Source organism: Bubalus kerabau, chromosome 9 (assembly GCF_029407905.1).
Source record: "Bubalus kerabau isolate K-KA32 ecotype Philippines breed swamp buffalo chromosome 9, PCC_UOA_SB_1v2, whole genome shotgun sequence".
In the NCBI taxonomy this organism is placed as follows: domain Eukaryota; kingdom Metazoa; phylum Chordata; class Mammalia; order Artiodactyla; family Bovidae; genus Bubalus; species Bubalus kerabau.
In genome coordinates, this window is record NC_073632.1 from 76,022,065 (window position 1) to 76,044,776 (window position 22,712).

A 22,712-nucleotide genomic window follows, 5' to 3' on the forward strand; every position below is an offset into this window, starting at 1 on the left:
TTACTCAAACATCATCACCTCAATCAACAAATCACCCGAACTTGTACAACAATAATAAAATCACATTTTCTTGAAATCTTGTTCTCTTCGGGTACATAAAAGCTTGTTTTACACAGTGTGTGCAAATTTTATTGTTATTAAGATATCTTTGTCAAGATGGGGGTAAACATTTTATTTAACAGTTTGATAGATTTTACTGTTTAAATGTTGGCTTATGTGGTATGTGGGTCTCTGTTTGTATTCTTCCCACAGACCATTTAGTAATTAACCATGGACTTGAGACTGGTCTAAACTTGTTAAATCAGAACCCATTAACTTAACCACCTGTAAACTTAATTTTGGAGAAGGCAATGGCACCTCACTCCAGTACTCTTGCCTGGAAAATCCCACGGACGGAGGAGCCTGGAAGGTCGCAGTCCATGGGGTTGCTGAGGGTCAGACATGACTGAGCGACTTCACTTCACTTTTCACTTTCATGCATTGGAGAAGGAAATGGTAAGCCACTCCAGTGTTCTTGCCTGGAGAATCCCAGGGACGGGGAAGCCTGGTGGGCTGCCGTCTATGGGGTCACGCAGAGTCGGACACGACTGAGGTGACCGCAGCAGCAGCAGACTTAATTTAAGCAAGGGATTCCAGAGAGCTACCTGACAACCACCCTGAAACCCCACTGGGATGGTTTGGAAAGCGACAATGCAACCAGATTAACCTAAGAGACTCAGCTGTGGTAGAAGAAATCAGAAAGGAAGGACACATGTAAGTAAAATGATCTCTAAGTCACTGGCTCACACTGAAACCTTCATGAAACATTGTATAGAACTGGCAGAGATAGTTAAAATTTTCACCTGGAAAAGGTTTCGGCAAATTATTTTTGATTATATGAAAATCTAGAGTGATGATGAGTTGCTTATTTATCTTTGTTATTATTTTCCCTAAAAAATGATAATGGTGCTAGTGTATGGAGGCAATTGAATAAAGGATGCTGTATGTGACTTACCTGCATCATCTTCTCATTGAAAAATACCTCAGTCTCATTCTATCTGTAATGGAAATAGACTATTTCTTTAGTACATATAATGGAAAAAAATTACAGCTGTCAGAAATGATAGCCTAGATTACTCTTATAAAGCATTTCCTTAAAGCTGTAAATTACTGGTTTTAGTACAATCTTAAATTTTCTTCTCATCTTTTTCTGTTATTCCTGTTTACATTTCTCCCCTCATTTATTTCTTTATATTGCCCTCCTTATAAGTGTTTATCCATGCTGTCATTTTGAGTAATGCTTCTCATTAAAATTTTTCACTTATTTTTCACATTTTGAACATATTAAGCCTCAAAAATCTGGGTCTTTGTGATACAGTGACTTCTGTTTAGATGTCTAACATGTTAGAGAAAAGGATACTTTAAGTTTTGACATTTGAGTAAGTTTTTACTTGTATTAAAACATATATGATAATATTTCATGGGATTTTTATTTTAACACGAACAAATATAAGCAAGAAAGCAAAAATGGCAACAACGGTTGAGAGCACTGGTTTAGGTCGCATAGACCTCAGTTCAGTCTGAGCTCTCCCTTTACTAGCTGTGTGACATTGAAGAATTTTCTTAATCTGCATTAGCCTGAATTTCTTCATCTGCCAAGTGGGTATAATAATAGTTTCTATTTCATAGAGGTGTGAGAATAAAATGATCTATGTACTGTGCTTATAACTGTGTGAAGTACATAGGCAAGTTTGTCAACATTATTACTGATTCCACTGTTATTCTCATTTATTGTTATTAACTGCTTCTGACCATTTTTATTGGAGGAGGAAACAGCAACCCACTCCAGTACTCTTGCCTGGAGAATCCCATAGACAGGGAGGCTGGTGGACTGCAGTCTGTGGGGTCCCAAAGAATCAGACACAACTGAGCACACAGAGGGCCTTCTTTTATAAAATAAAGTAAGACATACCCACAGTAGAAAATTTAGATGGTGGAGAAGCATGAATTGAAGAGCCTTCTTTTCTTGTGTCTGTTATTCCCTACCCCCGACCTCTATTAATGGTTTTTCTTGTGTTCTGCCCCCAAAATAGGTTGGGAGCCAGCATATATATGGTCCTTTCTGAAACTACACAGGCATATCAGACTTTGCACCCCATTTTGCTCTTTCGTCATTTAATTTATCTTGTGTGTCTTTCTCTATGCACACCTATCTATCACCCTCAGTCTTTATAATAACTGTGTCATGTCTCATCATATAAATGTACTATGAATCATAAAACTGATCTTCTTTTGCAGTTTTTTATCTTACTATTATGTCTGTAATAGTAAGTAGAATAACAGTAGAATTTCTCAGTTGAAGCATGCAGGTGTTTTCTACTTTGATACATTTTACCAAAATTACCCTCCCAAAAGTTTACACTAATTTACTTTAGTGGTATGGATGCATTTGGATATGGTCCTGAAAAAAAAAAATATATATATATATATGTTATTTGATATATAGATTTTTAAAATTAAATTAACTAGAGATGTGACTTATGTTATAGCAGGGCCCATGACTTTCTTTGATCATTTTTGAAAGATGAAGACTTTCATATTTCTAACAATTTACAATCCAGAAGACGCATGTGTGCATATCCGTTTAGAGGAAGTCCACCTATGATAGACTGGACAAGGCCCTCCCCCCAAAGATGTCCAGTGAGACTCATCTCAGACTTCTCACCTCCAGAACCAAGATACTGAATTTGTGTTGTTTTAAACAACTAAGTATGTGGTAATTTGTTACAGCAGTAAGAGAAAACTAATACATCAACCATATATCCCAAATGAGGAGTCAGCTGTTTGGGCAGATACGCTGTATTGGAATATATGAGAGCACAGCTTTAGAAAGCCAAAAATCCTTTGGTACACAAAGCAGTAAAAAGTGGAGCTAGCCAGGACCACCCTGTCCTCCAACTGTCAGTCCTGAAAGCAACTTTGTGGAACTGTCAGCGTTCCAAGAAGTAAACTGAAAACTACTCCTTTAGAGAGTTAAATAAGCTTTCCTCTGTGATTTGAGAATGTGTTCATAAATTGGATCTTTTAAAAATGTATTTTTCAATTAGTAAGTAATTATCGGTATCTATTTAAGGTCGCTACTGTACTAGACTCCAGGACATAGCAATAAACTAGGCAGACTTATTCCTACCCTCCGCAGGCTACAGTATAGTAAGGAAAATAGCCAGTTCCAATAGAATGTGACAAATGCTTTGGTGGGAAAAGACTAGGGAGCTGTGTGGATGCACAGAAGGGATATTGTCAGTGGTCTGATAAAGGCATAATAGAAATCTTCATGAGGGAACATCCAAGCTGAGATTAAGCAGAGTAAGAATGAGCCTGTGCAGCTGCCTAAGAAGGAGTGGGGTAAAGATAAGAGGTGTGGCATGTTGACAGTCACTCTGGTAGAACGTAATTTCTAAAGACCTAGTAGAGATAGATGAGGGTATATTTGGGAAACTAGCATGGATAAAGCACAAAATACAATGAAAAAATGGAAGGAAATGAAGTTAGTTCTTAAGGGGTCTTGCTATTCCTGCAAGGCATTTCCTCTTTATTCTCCTGTCCAGCCAGAGACACCCCAGTAGGTCTGGAATGGAGCCCCACTCACATTTAGAACAATTGCTCTGTACAGAAAGTGGAGGACTAATGAGAAGTTACACTGGAGGCTATTGCAGAAATCAAAGCTAGAGCCATAACAGTATGGAATAGCCTGACAAGATCTTTAGGTCCCATGCTTGACAGGGCTGCTGATGAGTGGATCTGTGGAGTGGGGGCTGGCAAGAAGAGAGAGGAATGCAGAATACACCTGGATTCCTGCCTTGATGAGGAATACAGGAAACTTTCATCCTGCAAGTGTTGAGTTTGAGCACATGTAGGGCGTTCTTTTTTGTGCTTAGTCTCCCAGTTGTTTCCAACTCTGTGACCCCATGGACAGAGGAGCCTGCTAGGCTCCTCTGTCCATGGGAATTTTTTCAGGCAAGAATACTGGAGTTGGTTGCCATTTCTTCTTACAGGAGATCTTCCCAACCCAGGAATTGAACCTGTATGTCCTGCATCTCCTGCTAGGTAGGCGGATTCTTTATTGGTGAGCCACCTGGAAGCCCATGGAGAGGTCTAAAAAATAGGTGCATAAATAGTTATGGAGCCCCAGAAAGTAATCTGGAATAGAGATAGAGATTTATGATCTATTAGCTTATCAGTCAGTTCAGTCACACACTCGTGTCCAACTCTTTGTGACCCCATGGACTGCAGCACACCAGGCTTCCCTGTCCATCACCAGCTCCCAGAGATTGTTCAAACTTATGTCCATCAAGTCGGTGATGCCATCCAGCCATCTTATCCTCTGTCATCCCCTTCTCCTCCTGCCCTCAATCTTTCTCAGCATCAGGGTCTTTTCCAATGAGTCAGTTCTTCGCATCAGGTGGCCAAAGTATTGGAGTTTCAGCTTTAGCATTAGTCCTTCCAATGAATATTCAAGACTGATTGCTTTTAGGATTGACTAGTTTGATCTCCTTGCAGTCCAAGGGACTCTTAAGAGTCTTCTCCAACACCACAGTTCAAAAGCATCAATTCTTCAGTGCTCAGCTTTCTTCACAGTCCAACTCTTACATCCATACATGACTACTGGAAAAACCATAGCTTTGACTATATGGGCCTTTGCTGGCAAAGTAATGTCTCTGCTTTTTAATATGCTGTCTAGGTTGGACATAGCTTTTCTTCCAAGGAGCAAGCATCTTTTAATTTCATGGCTGCAGTCACCATCTGCAGTGATTTTGGAGCCCAAGAAAATAAAGTCTCTCACTGTTTCCATTGTTTCCCCATTTACTTGCCATGAAGTGATGGGACCGGATGCCATGATCTTCATTTTCTGAATGTTGAGCTTTGAGCCAACTTCTTCACTCTCTTCTTTCACTTTCATCAAGAGGTTCTTTAGTTCTTCTTCACTTTCTGCCATAAGGGTGGTGTCATCTGCATATCTGAGGTTATTGATATTTCTCCTGGCCATCTTGATTCCAGCTTGTGCTTCATCCAGCCCAGCATTTCACATGATGTATTCTGAATATAAGTTAAGTAAGCAGGGTGACAATATATAGCCTTGATGTACTCCTTTCCCAATTTGGAAACAGTCTGTTGTTCCATGTCCGGTTCTAACTGTTGCTTCTTGACCTACATACAGATTTCTCAGGAGGCAGGTAAGGTGGTCTGGTAGTCCCATCTCTTTCAGAATTTTCCACAGTTTATTGTGATCCACACAGTCATAGGCTTTGGCATAGTCAATAAAGCAGAAATAGATGTTTTTCTGGAACTCTCTTGCTTTTTCCATGATCCAACAGATGTTGGCAATTTGATCTCTGGCTTCTCTGCCTTTTCTAAAACCAGCTTGAACATCTGGAAGTTCACGGTTCAGGTACTGTTGAAACCTGGCTAGAAGAATTTTGAGCATTATTACTTTGTTAGCGTGGGTACTTTGAACATTCTTTGGCATTGTCTTTCTTTGGGATTGGAATGAAAACTGACCTTTTCCAGTCTTGTGGCCACTGCTGAGTTTTCCAAATTGGCTGGCATATTGAGTGCAGCAGTTGCACAGCATCATCTTTTAGGATTTGAAACAGCTCAACTGGAATTCCATCACTTCCATGAACTTTGTACATAGTGATTGCTTCCTAAGGTCCACTTGACTTCACATTCTAGGGTGTCTGGCTCTAGGTGGGTGATCACACCGTTGTGGTTATTAGCTTATACTTAGGTATAAAGCAGTGAGGTGTGTGAATAAAATCCCCCAGGCAAAGAATGTAGAGTGGGATGAGCGTTTAGGACAGGACCACAAGGAAGTCAGTACTTATTCAAGGAATAACAGAAGAGGTGCCCACCATGACACTGATGAAGAACTGTTGGGGAAGGAACAGGCAAGGCTGCCAAGTATAAGTGAGTGGTTGGTAGGGCCCCTGCCAGCCCATGCCCCATGGAGGGCTGAAATAAAATCATTGCTAAAAATGTCTCTTGAGTATTCCACTGAAGGAGGGCTCAAGTTTCTCTAGGATAGTTTCAAGAGTGTGATGGGGGCAGAAGTGTAACCTGAATAGGGTGAAAAGTAACTGGGAACTGAGTCCCAGGGAGAAGGAGTAAAATTCAGAGCGTAAGTGGAAGAATGAACTGCAGAGGTGGGAAAGAAAACTTGCTCCATTGCAACAGAAGGAAAGGAGAAAGGATGGGTGCACTTCAGTTTTCATAAAAAAAATTTAGTCTCATCTTCAGCTATTAGAGAATGATTTTCTGATATCTAAATTATAAGAAAGAGCAATTAGAAATCTTCAGTTGTCTCAAATGTCAGAAACAGGACCAATGAGGAAACTAGAGAAAGATCAAGTTTGGCTTGACTTCAGGAAGAACTTGTTAATGATGACAGTTGCCCAGAATAGAAGGCTCTTGTTAGTAAATTGTGAGTTCCCTGTCGTGGGCTTGATTGAAATGAACACAGTCACTATGGCAAGGAAGAGTAAAAGAAAGTAACGGAGAGGGGCTGGAGGAGAAAAGGATTGACTACATGTTTTTGAAAATCCCCTCCTGTTTCTCACATTCAATTCTGTAAACCACAGCAAGCCTGTTATGTATCGAGTACTGTCTCTCAATTCCTTTTTCTTGGACTCTGCCCGATTACTGGTGGTAAAAATTTCATCCTCTAGACACTCAGCTTCCAGATTCAGAGACAGTTACAAGTATAGTATATCAGACCCAGAAACTGCGTCACCTCCAGAAGGGGGACTGGAATTAGTCTTTTGACCTTTGTCTGGTTTCCAGGATGTCTGAGTTGAGATCCACAGGTCCTTAAAGGCCCGTGATGCTAATCACCACAAGTGTTCATTATAACTGAACATCTTGTTTATTGCTAAACACTTACTATGTTCCAGGCACTAGTCTAGGTGATAAGTAGGTGAGGTTGAAAGTACATTTAATAAGGATGCAGATATTTGTCTGAAAACAGTTTGCTGATGTATTATTCCTACACCTAAAGCAATGCCTGGCACAGTGCAGGTCTCAATAAATTTTTGTCCAGTGAATGACACAAACTCTGCCTTCAAGTTGATTGAATCTAGTGTTCATGACAAGCATCTTCATTGCCTCCTGTGATACAATGTGACAAGTACGGTTATAAGAAATTACACAGAAAGCACAGAAAAGAGACACCTTCCCCAGCCTAGGGTTCTTGATTTGTATTCCAGTTCCCAAATAGCATAGGGGCCTAGCCTGAACTGCTTGCCAACCTGTCAGTCTTTGCTATTCCTCCAGACCTAAAAATGAACCATGTCATTCTACCCCAAACCATTTTCTGGGACTCCTCTTGAATCAAGCCACAGACATCATGATGACCATGAGTGGCTATTGCTCCTGATCAGAGGTGGGAACTTATATCTAGCAGATCAGAGTTCTTAGAGAAAAGCCTGACAGTCCAAACTGTTCCTTGTAAGTCACTCAGTCATGTCTGACTCTGCAATTCCATGGACTGTAGCCTACCATGCTCCTCTGTTCACAGAATTCTCCAGGAGTGGGTAGCTATTCCTTTCTCCAGGAGATCTTCTGGACCCAGGGATTGAACCCTGGTCTCCTACACTGTAGGCAGATTCTTTACCATCTAAGCCACCAGGGAAGCCCATTGTTCTTAATAGACATCATACCTTGGACAGCTATACAAGTTCTTAGAGGCCAAGGCATGCTGCCAAGACAGTGTCTCTAGTGCAGGCCACTCTACTGGCTCCTGTGCTGGTTATACCTTAGAATCCCAGTATGACTCATACAAGTGTTCAAGCAAATTCTCTAGGAATCATTGCCTCTGCTAACATACTGCTGCTGCTGCTGCTAAGTCGCTTCAGTCATGTCCGACTCTGTGCGACCCCATAGACGGCAGCCCACCAGGCTCCCCCGTTCCTGGGATTCTCCAGGCAAGAACACTGGAGTGGGTTGCCATTTCCTTCTCCAATGCGTGAAAGTGAAACGTGAAAGTGAAGTCACTCAGTCTTGTCCGACTCAGCGAATGCAAAATGCAGTCACAGGGAGAGGGAGGTGTGGTGAAAACAGCAGGAGTTTGAGGCCTAGATAGCTTCTTTGCCTCTTTAATATGACTTTGGAAAAGTCGCTTAAATCCTCTAATTCTCCATCTCTCTCTCTCTCTTTTTAAATAACTTTTCTCTATTTTGACATATCAGACTTATAGAAAAATGGCTGATTGTGGGTCTCTATGGCTCCAGAACTGGTGCCCACCCACTGTTGGGTGAAGCTGGGTCCTAGGCCCAGTGTCAGCCTACAGAGGGTTATCTGAGTCCTGGGGTCTCTGGCTGTAAGCTCTGGAATTCCAAGAGCTGGCTTCAGCCTGATTGTGGCTAGGGCTGGATCCCAAATACCGGCAGCAGGATCCCGGGGCTAATGCCAGCCCACAAGTAGGTGGGACTGAGTCCTCGGCCCTATGGTGGGTGGGGCCATGTCCTGGGATGGCTGGGGGCTCAGGAAATAATAGGGCAGCTGGTCTGCTGATAGGTAGGCTGTGTCCCCGTCCAGCTGGCTGCTTGGCCTGGCACATTCCCAAACTGTTGCTGACTGGCCGGTGGGCAGGGCTAGAACCTGGTGCTAATAAGCTAGAAGGAGGATTCCAAAATTATGCTTACCAGCATCAATGTTCTTGAGGCAGAACAAGCTCCCCCACATGGCTGCCACCATTGTTTCTGTCCCCAGGGTGAGCTCCAGTTGCCTCTGGCCTCTCCAAGAAGGTCTCCAATATCAGCAAGTGGGTCTAACCCAGCCTCCTCCTAAATTATCGCATCTGCCCTAGGTCTTAGAATGTGTGAGATGATTGTGTGAGTCCCATTTCTTATACCTCTCTGGTTCTCCTGAAAGTAAGCCCCTCTGGCCTTCAAAGCCAAATGCTCTGGGGGTTCACCTTTCCAGTGCAGGACTCCCAGGGTGGGGAACTTGATGTGAGGCTAAGACTCCTTGTTCCTTGGGGAGAAACTCTGCGATTGTAATTATCCTTCCATTTTGGGTCAGCCATCTGGGGATATGGGTCTTGACTTGGTATACATCTCTGCCCCTCATACCCATGTCATTGAAGTTCCTTCTTTATATCTTTACCTGTAGAAGACGTTCTCTGCTAGTCTTCAGGTTGTTCTCATCAATGGTCGCTCTGTAAATAGTTGCAGTTTTGGTGTGCCTGGGAGGAGGTGAGCTCAGGGTCTCCCTACTTGGCCATCATGGCCACGCCTTTATCTTCTTTGCTGCTAATGCAGATGGGATTTTCTATACCATTGTGTTCTCTGTTATCATTTTGTAACTGCCATTGGTTCCTATGTTAGTTTTATGGCCTGCTACAAGGGTAACTTCTCTGATTGAGTTTTATTGTTGATTCTCTAGGGTTTTCCAGGTATAAGATCATAACATCTGCACCTAGAGATAATTCTATTTATTCTTTTCCACTGATTATGCCTCTAGTTTCTTCTGTTTAGTTGCTTGGTTGACATTGCCAGTACAGTGTTGATGGTAATGGAAATGATGGTCGACTTTGCTTTAGTGCCTTGCCATTAAGTAAGATATTGGCTTTAGAACTAAGGAACGTAATATTGTCTTGTTAAGAAAGTACCAGTTATTATAATCTTAAGTGTTTTTATCAGGAAGGGGTGCTGATCTTTTTCAAGGACATTTTCCAGCATTTATGGAGATAATCATGTATACAATTTTTCTTCTTACAGTTTCTAACATGACATAATATAGTAATGAGGGCTTCCCAGGCAGCACAGTGGTAACGAATCTGCCTGCCAATGCAGGAGATGAAAGAGACATGGGTTTGATCCCTGGGTCAGGAAGATCCCCCAGAGTAGGAAATGGCAACCCACTCCAGTATTCTTGCCTGGGATATCCTATAGGCAGAGGAGCCTGGTGGGCTACAGTCGATGGGGTGGCAAAGGAGCTGAATTTTTCTATTTTTGAAATAACCTTGCATTCTGGAAATAAATCTTACTTGGTCATACTGTATTTTATAAAAAGTGGAATAGATTGCTTTTGCTAATATTTACAACTTTGTATCAGTACTCATAAGTGACATTGAGTTGCAATTTTCTCTTTTTGTACTGTCTTGATCAAGACTATTGTTATGCTTGCTTCATAAACTATTACAATATTTTCCTTCATTTTCAGTGCTCTATAACATGTTAACAGTGGAGCATTGGGGACATGTGATATCTGGAGCTTAGATAGTGATTTTCAGCTCTCTAGCATAAAATGAAATAGTTATAATATGTCCTTCCCAGGAAGTTGTGCAATCAATTGAGTTGATGGATTTGAAAATGCTTTACAAACGGCACATCACTAGTTATATGCTAATTATTACAATTTAGATAAGAACAAGGGCTTCCCTGGTAGCTCAGCTGGTAAAGAATCCTCTTACAATGCAGGAGACCCTGGTTTGGTTCCTGGGTCAGGAAGATCCCCTGGAGAAGGGATAGACTACCCACCCAGTATTCATGGGCTTCCCTGGTGGCTCCGACAGTAAAGAATCCACCTGCAATGGGGGAGACCTGGGTTCAGTCCCTGGGTTGGGAAGATCCCCTAGAGGAGGGCATGGCAACCCACTCCAGTAGTCTTGGCTGGAGAAACCCCATGGACAGAGGAGCCTGGTGGGCTACAGATCATGGGATCACAAAGACTTGGACAGGACTGAGTGACTAAGCACAGCACACAGGTAAAAACAAAATGTGGGGCAGAATGGGTAAATAAATCAGCCTGTATTGGGAAGAGGATAGATACATAAGAAGATTTCATAAAAATTATCCTTTAGTTTCAAATAAGGAATAGGATTTTACTGAAAATGTACTGAAGTAAATATTCCAGATAAAGCAAAGAGCATAAGTTAAGATTTAAAGCTTACGATTTTAAAATTTACTAATTTTGTGATATACATTCATGACACACAGTTGACATGTTTACTTGTTAATCTTATTTTTTTTGGCGAATATAGATGGGTGTTATGTGCATCATAAGGTCAGGGAGGGCAGTGACTTCATAAGAAGTGAGACAGCCCAGCATAGGACCTGAAACAGTTGCTAAATAGTTGGGGAATTTTCTGATGATACAAAGCCACAATAAATTTTTGTTTCTTTTGTACTTTCTCTGTTCCTCTATTATTTTTGTGTATTATATAATTAAACAATTATTACCAATGTATAGTGTTGTTTTATATACCATATTGTCCATTCACTATTTCATTTATGTTTTCTTTATCTGTACAAATGGTGGCTCCTTTTAATAGGTAGAGTACACATTTGCAGTCTTGACTTCTTACTGACAGAATTTCATTCTTGTGTTCTGCTTCCTTCAAGTAGCTTGTGAGTTTCAAGAGAAGCTGACACTCTCTTTCCACCCTCCTACCCTCTAGACAGGAAGTGCTCAGATTGCCTTTAGCCAATCAGTGCATCCCATTGTCCTGGCCACAGTGACTGGCTCAGGACCCAGAGTGAGCTAATAAGACTGGAGGCTTCTGAGAAAGAAACATCCTTGCTCTTTCCCACTGGATCTAACAAGGAATATGAGCAATCAAACAAGAAACACCTAAGGGGAAACCTGCCAAGAATGAACCTAAACAAGGAGACAGATTGGAAAATAGAAAGAAACAAACAAAATCTTGAGCTGTCATTTCATACCTCACTTGAAGTCACATTATCTTGGATTTTTCAAACACATAAATCAATAAATGTCTTTATTCTTAAGATGAGTTTCTGTCATTTTCAATCAAAGGTTCTCACTGATATAATTTGTATAGTGCTTTATATACCTGACGTACTTCATTGGTAGTAAAGAGGTAGGCTGAACTTTTGTGAAAACTATAATCATAGTGTATCTATTCATTTATTCATTCAGTACTCACTGAGCAACTACAATGCCACTGATACTCAGTTATTCATACAGAAATATTATAGAATTGAATTACCATTAATACGGTCTTGGATTTATTTTTCTAGTAGTTTTCTACAAGTGACCATTCATTCACTCAATTCAAAAAATTGTTTTTGAGCATCCATTATGTGTTAGTCCAGTATTTCTCAGAGACCATTTCCCTTGTGACTAGCAGGACTCATTTGTAGGAAACACATCAGTTAGTAAAGGTAAAACTATGGCTGATTCATGTTGATGGTTGGTAGAAAACAACACAATACTGTAAAGCAATTATCCTTCAATTAAAAATAAATAACTTTTTAAAAATAACTATGAAATGAATTTACATTACCAGTCCAAATGACAAAATCAAAACTTTGCACCACTTTCTCAGTAAAAAGAAAAATGAACATAGTGCGTTCAACTTCCATATAATTACCAAATCAGATTGTTTGGATTTTATAAGTAGTATGAAAAACAGCTGAGTTTAAAAATTATTACAACTCCTTATTATACAAAAATGTCCTATAAAAATTGGAAGTGTGTTTGAGACTGACTTCATAGAAAAAAGTACATTGGTCAACAGCTCATTAATCTTCACAGCAATAAAGAATTGTGTGATGATGATCACATTTCAGAAAGTAAATCTCAGCTATGTTTATTTTAAAATATATTATATATAATTTATCTTATTTATATTATGATGTTTTCTACATTTGGAACTGAAAAACCTAAGAATTATAATCTTCAATGACTTGATAACTTCTTTAAATTTTCACATTATGATAGACATCTGCAAATTGTCTTTTTATTATGATAGTTTGATCAGTCATTAACTTTAGCTTCACAAACATGTTAGCCGATTTCCAAAGGGATATTTCCACTTGAAGATCCTGCCTTTGGCTCAAAATAACATGCTGAACACTTAAACTGATCTTTCTCTTTGTATTCCACTTCTAGACACTATAACCATATGTCCAGGCAATTGGTATCAAGAATTTGATATGAATCACAGCACCATTCCTGCCATATATAGATGCACCCATACATAATATGCAGCAATATTTGTGTGCACGTTAAAAATCTACACAAGAGAATCAACATGTACTTTTATTATTTTCACAAACATTTTTGAGATCTATCACGTTCACTTATTAAATTCCTATTAGTTTCTTTAAAGTGCTACATAGTATTTTACCTAATAATAATTTTAAAAAAATCAATGCTCATTGATGGACATTTATGTTTCTTCAATTTACCTTATTATAAACAATGTTGCAGTTCACATTTTGTCCTCCTGCAGGAGTTTCTCTAGGATACCCCTGTGGAAGTTGACATGTGGGGCTCCTGTATCTTCCACAGGCATACGTCATAGATACTTCCAAAGAGGTTGTACCTACTGAATCAGCAGTGTTTGAGCAATCTCTTTTCTCTTCATCCTTAACAACATTTAGTATTGTCATATGCACTTTCAATTGGAAATTTTCTAATCTCAAAGCACCTTTGACAAGTCCCCAAAATGTAGTATCTGCAATATAATCAGTCATGCCACTAGTTGCCTCAGTGTTTGCCAATTAGCTTATTTGTTATTTGTTAGTCGCTCAGTTGTGTCAGACTCTTTGTGATACCATGGTCTGTAGCACACCAGTCTCCTCTGTCCATGGGATTCTCCAGGCAAGAATACTGGAGTGGGCTGCATTCCCTTCTCCAGATACCAACACATTGTACAAGTGAAAGTGAAAGTCGCTCAGTTGTGTCCGACTCTTTGTGACCCCATGGATTATACAGTCCATGGAATTCTCCAGGCCAAAATACTGGAGTAGGTAGCCTTTCCCTTCTCCAGGAGATCTTCCCAACCCAGAGATGGAACCCAGGTCTCCCACATTGCAGGTGGATTCTTTACCAGCTGAGCCACAAGGAAAACCCAAAAATACTGTAGTGGGCAGCCTATCCCTTCTCCAGGGGATCTTCCTGACCCAGGAATTGAACCAGGGTCTCCTGCATTGCAGGTGGATTCTTTACCAACTGAGCTATCAGGGAAGCCCTTAAATTAATTCCATGGACTGTACAGTGAATTTACAGTGAATTCTCCAGGCCAGAAAACTGGAATGGGTAGCCTTTCCCTTCTCCAATGGATCTTCCCAACCTAGGAATTGAACCCAGGTCTCTCACATTGCAGGTGGATTCTTTACCAGCTGAGCCACAAGTGAAGCCCCACCTTGTACATTACTAGACAATGTACACATGGTCTTTATGCATCATAGCTGGCATGACAATCTCTGGGTTTTCTATGCACTTTTCCCTTTCCTTAAAGATGGATCTTTTTGCCCTAAGTAACTCAGCCTCAAACTCAGCCTAATGGGTTGAGTTAAAACACCTACAGGTGAAACCATTTTTTCCTTGATAAATGAGGAGATGCTCCCATCTTGTCTAATACAGTAGCCACTGGTTTTAAATTTAAACTAATTAAAATTAAATTAAAATTCAGTTCCTCAGTCATGGTATCTACCCTTCAAGAGTACAGGAGGCATACGTAGGTAGTGGCTACTCTACAGGACAGTACTGATAAATGGAACACTTCCACCACTGCAGAAAGTTCTGTTGGATAGAGATACTCCAGAACACACACAAAAAAGTATTTCCATTTCAGTAGCAAAATTTGGCGCTGAGAAGAGACTAGATTACTTTTGGTGGGGTAAATATTTTGGAAAGTCATTTGGGATAGGTTAAGGTGATACACTGAAGTGACATAATTGGAAAACAAAGAATGGTTTTCCTTCAGGCAATGATAACTATTTTTTAATAGTTTTTTAAAATATTTTTTAATGGACCATTTTTAAAGATTGTATTGAATTTGCTACAATACTGGTTCTATTTTATGTTTTGCTTTTTTGGCCCTGAGGCATGTGGAATCTCAGCTCCCCGACCAGGGATCAAACCTGCACCCCCTCCACTGGAAGGCAAAATCTTAACCACTGGATCATCAGGGAAGTCCCAATGATAAGAACTTTGTTTATATTACTAGTATATATTAGCTGCAGAATCTGATTTGCTGGGAACATACAGTGTTTTTAGAGGTTGTGTAGAGACAAAGTGTGGAGAAGGCAATGGCACCCCACTCCAGTACTCTTGCCTGGAAAATCCCATGGATGGAGGAGCCTGGTGGGCTGCAGTCCATGGGGTCACTAAGAGTCGCACACGACTGAGCAACTTCACTTTCACTTTTCACTTTCATGCATTGGAGAAGGAAATGGCAACCCACTCCAGTGTTCTTGCCTGGAGAATCCCAGGGACGGGGGAGCCTGGTGGGCTGCCATCTATGGGGTTGCACAGAGTTGGACATGACTGAAGCGACTTAACAGCAGCAGCAGCAGCAGCAAAGTGAAGAAGGGAACAGGGACCTGGCCATTGACAGCAGCTACAGAAGGAAGCCAGGATGTCTAGTGAGGAGACAAGTAAGTGTGCTGTAGTGAGTGCAATGCAACCCTCTTCTCATCGCCTCCAAAAAGCTTGTATAAAATATGCAGTACTCACAGTGCTTTAAGAGGTAAAAATGTGTTTTGTTTTGTTTTTTCTGAGTCCACTCTCAACATAAGTACAATGAAGGTACAGCGTGTCCACTTATATTCAGTTAAACATTTTACTCCCTTGTTACTGGGTACCTTCTTTGTTCAGAGAGCAATCTATGCTTCTCTTTTCCTTTTGACTGGATTAGTAAAACAATCAATCCCTTCCCAGGTGTGCCGGGGAGTTTTCCAATGTGCAACTAATTTGAAGGATTGTGGCCAACAGCTCTGGAGAAAGCGATGGCACCCCACTCCAGTACTCTTGCCTGGAAAATCCCATGGACGGAGGAGCCTGGTAGGCTGCAGTCCATGGGGTCGCTCGGAGTCGGACACCACTGAGAGACTTCACTTTCACTTCTCATTTTATGCATTGGAGAAGGAAATGTCAACCCACTCCAGTGTTCTTGCCTGGAGAATCCCAGGGACGGGGGAGCCTGGTGGGCTGCCGTCTATGGGGTCGCACAGAGTCGGACACGACTGAAGCGACTTAGCAGCAGCAGCAGCAGCAGTCAACAGATCTGAAGCATGAAAAAAATGTATTCGCTTTTCCTCCGCATTTAATTGTGCCTCTGATATGCATGACACAACCCAGACACTGTTCTAGGAGCTGGTTATATAGCATTGAACAAAACCATATCCCTGCCTTCAAATAGTTTAAAGTTCTCCTTTAATGCCCTACCATCTACCCAACAAAGCTGTTTAAAGATTAACAACTACTAGGTATGATGCTTTACCTACGTGATACTTGCACATCCCTAGTGCCTAGGAGTTGATATGCATTGTAAAATTATCATTTTATTAGATGCTTGTTAATAGTGTAAAAATGACAGTTCTTAATGTGAGAGGGGTATGGTAAAATTGGTACTCATACTTTTGTTGGGTGAACACGTTGGTTCAAACATTGTAAATAGCAATTTAGAAATATTTTTCAATAATTAAAAGATATTCATGCCATATGGTCTAATAATTTCACTTCTGGTGATCCATTTTATCTGAGAATTCAAGGAGCTGTCTAATGTCTGCCTACTTACCATGAGAAAAAATTATACAAAACGTAAGCATCAGTTAAAAGGAAATGGCTAAATAAGTTGTATTGTATTTATATTATAGAGATATATACAGCCATTAAGAACACAGTTAAATATATTATTGTGATGATCAAATATGATACCAGCTTCATGAATATGGGCTAGATTAATAAGCTGATATTTTGTGCAGCTGTCATTTAAGTTATTGGATAATATTTTCAGTTCCTTCCTGTTTGAAGTATTGAGCATATGTGGCAGGGTGAATATTCTTCACCAAGAAGAAAGTCAGATGGTAATTAACTCTTTTTAAAAATGATTTGCTTAGAGACCATTTTACTAAACCATTGGAAAAATTTAGAAAGAATAAAGGCAAATTGAAAAGGAAGAGCTAAGGTAAGTGAGGCGTCATACTTGGAAATACTTTATTGTCCTCTATCAAAACGTGGAATACTCCCAAATTTTTTACATATTTTATGAGACCTTTTCTGCAGTAGAAATCTATAGAACATATTATCTTCATGTGAACCAAGTTGCATTTCCTCCTTTTCCTGACAATTTTTACTAAAAGGATCTATGTATGCTTTTGTTATATATTATTTTACGTGGCGATTGAGGTATACAAAGTTTATAAAGCAACAACTTTAGGAAGTGCATTTATTTTTTCCTTAAGATTTGCTATAAAATCCTCTGTCACAAAGTATACATCTTCTCACTTCTATAGGATGATCTCTGCAGCTTTAGAGGGATACCAAACAACTTTCGAATTTATCAATTCAGCTAGTAAGGTAAATCAGTTGAGCAAAACCCATAACATTTTAGATAGAAAGTTTAATCTTTAGACTACAATGTGAAAATAGTCCTCATATATATTTTAGGATCACAATCAACACAAGTAAAGATAGGTTCATTCACTTAAGAAATAATTCTTTTAAGTAAAATGTTATTTTAAAATGTGAAAATTAATTTATAAGAAAACACTGTGGGGTATAATAACTTCAAAGCATATTTAGGAAATGGTTATACATAATACAAAAATATTATCATTCTTTAAACTATGAACATAGTATCAATCTTGCCTGAAAAGTATGCATCAAAATATAGGATAGGATTCTACCAACTTATGATTCTATATGGAATACCAGAAAAGTAAATTAAATGGGCATGACTCTTGACCTTTGAGAAAAAAAATATATAAAATTAAATTATATATATATATATAGCAATAAAAACCAAAGTGAATATATGTCAGATGTATAGTATTTTTAAACTAAAATATGCATCCCAATTGTATTTAAAATTTTTGTGTATTAGGTAGTGTCATCTAATAGACAATAATAATTATTTTACTGAGTAAAAGAAGAAAACCAAAAAAAGAAGAAACTTGTGATCAGGATAAAAAAAAAAGAGAAAGATTAACATAATGGTAATTACCTGAGCAGATGGGTTCCTAATCCTAGAAATAAACATGCTAATTAAGCTATACTACAGAATGACAAGATTTTAAGGTCCTCTGAGTCTAGAGAGATTCTTATTCTAATTTACTAGTGTAACAATATTCATTATATTAAAAAGTACTTAATCAACCAAATCTTTTTTAATTATCAAATTTACTTAGGCAGCTTTAATGTTTCTGTAAATTTCTTCCAAGTGTGAGTTAATATAGGGGCAGTCTTTTTCATCAGTGTATTTATGGTTTGTTCAATATTTGCATTTTTCACAGAGCAAGATTCAGTTTTATGTATCACTGACAATACAGTTTTCTTTGTGCTGTCAGTGGGGTTTTAACCAAAGAATCAAAGATCATAACGCTTACCCTTTCCTAGCTACTGTATCCTACCTTACTTTAAGGATGAAATTTACAGCCCCTTGACTGATTTAAATGAATTACAGATTTTGATACTTCTATAACCAAACATTTTGAAGGAAATTAATAGGAAGAATGGGAATAGTGGATGGAAAACAAAAATTTGTGTGAGTCAGTAAATGTGAGACAGAAGAAAGGGAGACTATCATTATTTTCATACTTACATGTGCACAAGAAGCTTAAATTATTTAACAAATAACTGATCAGCACAAAGCAGTTTTTGGAAGATTATCTGGAATATATACAATTAGCATGACATTTCTTAGAGGTTGAATGCATGTCTTTAAGGAAGAAATAGACTTTTAGGATAAAAAGATCAATCGGAAAAAATTCTAGAGATAGCTTCTAATTGTTTCCCAAGATGTTTCTGTGGGAGTGTGTGTGTTGGGGGTGGGGGTTGGGGGACAAGGAGAGTTGTCACTTTCCTATCATTTTTCCTATGCTTACATTTTAATTGTAACCATGCTTACATTTTAATTGTAACCATGCTGTGCATTTCTTTTGTATATGGACATCTTTAGTTGTACTAAAAAGGGGGAAATATTTGACATATAAATATGTCTTAAACATATAAATTTTAGATATATAAATTTAACTCAGCTCAGTTTTAATACAATTCAACAAGCATTTATTGACTAACCATGATATAAAAACCATAGGATGACAGTACAGAGCTAGACAACCTTAAAAAATACATCGTTCAAACCGCTGAGACCTTTCTTCTTAAAGTGGGGTCCGTGGACTGGCAGCACAGGCATTTCCCAGTAATTGTTAGGAATACAGAATTTCATGCTCCACTCCAGCCCTTCTAAACCAAAATCCACAGTGTAACAAGATCGCCAGGTGATTCAAATACATGTTAAATTTTGAGAAGTATTATGTTAAAACACCATGATCTAAAGAAAGATGTAGGCACTAACGTTTTTTAAAAGGCAATATTCTCATAAGAAATACTCTAACAGATACTGTGGGACAATAATAAAAATCTAATTCTGGTTACAGGGATTTGCAGTAATTTCAAATCTGCCTTTTTCTATGTTATAGTTTCCACATGACATATCAGCATTTTCTCAACTGTGTCTCTGGTCGAATATGTTTGAGAAACAGCACATGACGTTATCAACTACTACGTAGTGATACTGTATTCACAATAGCATGTTAAAGAGTCTAAGAAGTCCAAAATAAATAAATCTGCTTTACTAAAATACTTAAACATGCAACTTTTCTTTACAAGGCATCATTAACATTGTTTGGAACTAGGGTTCTATGGAATACACTTTAGGAAACACTGTATTTATGACTTTGCATATTTTGCTCATGAATTCTTTACTAGGATTCTTTTGCTCTCCATTAATTTCTCTTGTTTCTTTTTACAGTTAAAAAGCATCTAGTCTTTTTACAGTTAAAAAGTATCTAGAATAAATTCAACCTTGAATATAGGTATGAAGAAAAAATACAATCTAGCCTGGATACCATGTATGTAATAACATAGAATTGGCTGCTCTGTTAGAAATCATCCAGATCTGGATAGATAAAATTATCTTTGAACAAACAGTATGCTAAAGTCTGGCCTCCACATATCATTGAAATTAAGCCGAATCCTGCAAGTAATGAAAGGAAGTTTTGGTTAACTACTAATAATGAATAATTCATTGGTGAGATTATGAATAAGAACAATCATCATGACTAAAATAATGTTCCTGAAACTGACACAGCATTTGCAATAGAGGAGTTTATAGATTCAGCTAAAAGAGAGTAGGTATGTATTCTGTGCTGGTAAATTATTGAAATTCAAAACTTCCTTCAGGGAATAGGTGCGTGGTTCTGACAAATTAATGGTAAGGAGCTCTTAAAACTCAGAAATTCAAAGGCAACACAGTCAAAGCACATGCCAAGGAATTTACAGTTCTCAATTCTTTTAGCTCATGTGACCTGCAATTTGTTTGTGTTGTTGCTATTTTAAAATATTCTTTATAAGGTATTTCCCCCCTCTAATTGTAAAAGAAAAATGTGCTTACTAATGTGGAAACTATTTTTGAGTATAGAAAAGATTTTGAACACAAGAATTCCACTTACCTGAGCTATTTGGTTTTATGAAAATGCCTTTAGCTCTGATTTCATTGGCCTGATGATTCTTGTTTGTTTTAAAATATGAATCTAGCTAGCCTTACAGGGCTTCCATAAATCTGTTGTTCCTTGCAAGGCAGTAACTCCATAACTCCCAGGAAAAGTAAAAGTCCCTGAGGTAAGAGCCCTTTGTGAATCAGAGGCCTGGCAGGACCACACAACTTCCCCACACAAAGACACACATCCAGTGTGAGACCACAAGATAGAATTTCCAAGATGTTTAACCACTATTCTCTTACTTTTAAATTGTTAATGCAAAGAAAAACCAAAGAAGGCTACCTTGGACATCATTGGGCAACTGTCCTTTGAGGAATCCAAACTTGATTATTGAAACTGAAATCATTACCCAATCATTTTAGCAAATTCTATTAGTTCTTTCATTATGCCAAAGTTGACTTTCCTTGTCATTAGGGTTGCATTTCATATGTGACTAAGTTGGCTAGGCCTCAATAAATTTTATAGTATTGTGAATAAAATCCCCAGAGAGAAGTTCTTATTTTCCATAGAGACAAGATGATTTCCACTTGGGCTCATTAAAGTATTTCTTTTGGTATCATATTTTCTGATTTATTAAAAATTGACATCTTGGGAAGGTTTATGCAAAATAAAACATCTACTTTCTACAAGTGTTTTCTGTATGCACTAAACAATATTGGAGAATTATGGATATGCAAGGTAAGCAGAGAATTAAACTTGAGGGAAGAGGGTTAGTAAATAATATAAATAATATTGGTACTAAAAGTAGATAACTTTAGGAGAAAGAATGTGGTAAAGTGCTGCATTTGCATTTCTCATTGATAAACATGACAATTAGATAACAACTATTGCCAAGCTTACTGAAAAGAGAAAATCTAAAAATATTTTGAGGCCAGTGTCTGGCTTAAAGAAAAAGCTTTAGAGAAGTCTACTTTTACTTGGCTAATTTTCTTACTACATATGTGACTGATGAATTCAGTTGTTCAATTGGTGGATAAAAAAATTAATGAGATAAAATAGTTTTCCTTCTTCTGTACTACTATAAAGACTATATTATCATTCATGGGGAAAGATAACTAAAAGAATATGTCACAAATATATATCCAATGTTTTATCCTCTATAATTTTAGAATGATAAAACCATTGAGTAATCTTCTGGTCCAATTATCTGACCTCCATAAATATATTTTTATGCCACTAGTTTATTTATAAATATATATTTATTAAATAAGTATCATATATATGTATAATATATATGTATATAATATATATCTAATCTCTCTCTCTATATATATACCTAAGGCAGCCCACCAATGTGATGTCAAGGGGAATTCCAGCATAACTGCAATAGAAAAGAAAAAGGCCTTGTTCATTTCTGAAATACAATCATGAAGAAATACTTGTTTGGTCAAATCATATCTTCATAACAAAGAGAAATCTTGTCTATATTCATGAAATCAAGTAGCGCCAAAGTGGTACTTAAGTCATTGTCTAAAAAGGTCATTTGTTAAGTTAAGTATTTGAAACTCCTCTCCTAGGAACGATGTCATGATCTGTCAGATTCTCAGGTCAAATTCACACAGTCGACTTGAAGTAATATGCAGCAGAAATGATCCTAAAACTGTTTTGAATCCTCAGTGCCTTGCTCTCTGGAGTTCTGGGTGACTTTCCGCTGAAAGATCTATTGAGCAATATTTTTAAAGTGTTTTCTACGTGCCATGTGTTGGATGATTAACTTGTAACTTTTCTGGATCCAGAAAACCTATTGTCTGAAGGCTGAGACCCTAAAGACTGAGCCACCATGTGCTCCAAAATCTTTCTTGCAAATATCCTATGACTGTCTTCCAGGAATACTTAAGCCCCAAAGTAAAATAGAGAATTTGAGATGGGCTTAACTGGCCCTCCAAGTTACTAAAAGAGTTTGTATCTGAGGAAACTGATGCTAGGAGATTGATGTACTGGCATTTTCTAATAGCACTGAGGCTGAGACATAGCAATTCATTTTGAAATTGTGCGTTCGTAAGTCGGAGACTGATTATACCCATTGATAGATCAGAGCACTGAAAATATGAGTGATATTTAAGTAGTTACATAGTAGTTAAACAGAATCTCCTGCAGCAAGAGGACAGCCCATGGATTCCAGAGAAAACAAGAGTTAACTCCTAAGTCCTCTTGGGACCTGTGGGAATTCCAGTGCTCTCTTCCTTCAATATGAAG

At 38.3% G+C, this 22,712-nt stretch overlaps 1 protein-coding gene across 1 annotated transcript in view; it reads right to left on the reverse strand.

Annotated features, from left to right (window-relative positions):
• Positions 1-8,317: 8,317 nt before the first annotated feature.
• The window catches only part of TMEM244 (transmembrane protein 244), a 53,298-nt gene continuing 38,903 nt past the window's right edge, over positions 8,318-22,712 (reverse strand). The window contains exons 6-7 of the mRNA XM_055591426.1: positions 21,793-21,837; positions 8,318-8,640 (exon numbers count right to left, since the gene is read on the reverse strand). Of these exons, the coding sequence (XP_055447401.1) occupies positions 8,318-8,640; positions 21,793-21,837 (368 nt within the window). The remainder of the gene's footprint in view (positions 8,641-21,792; positions 21,838-22,712) is intronic.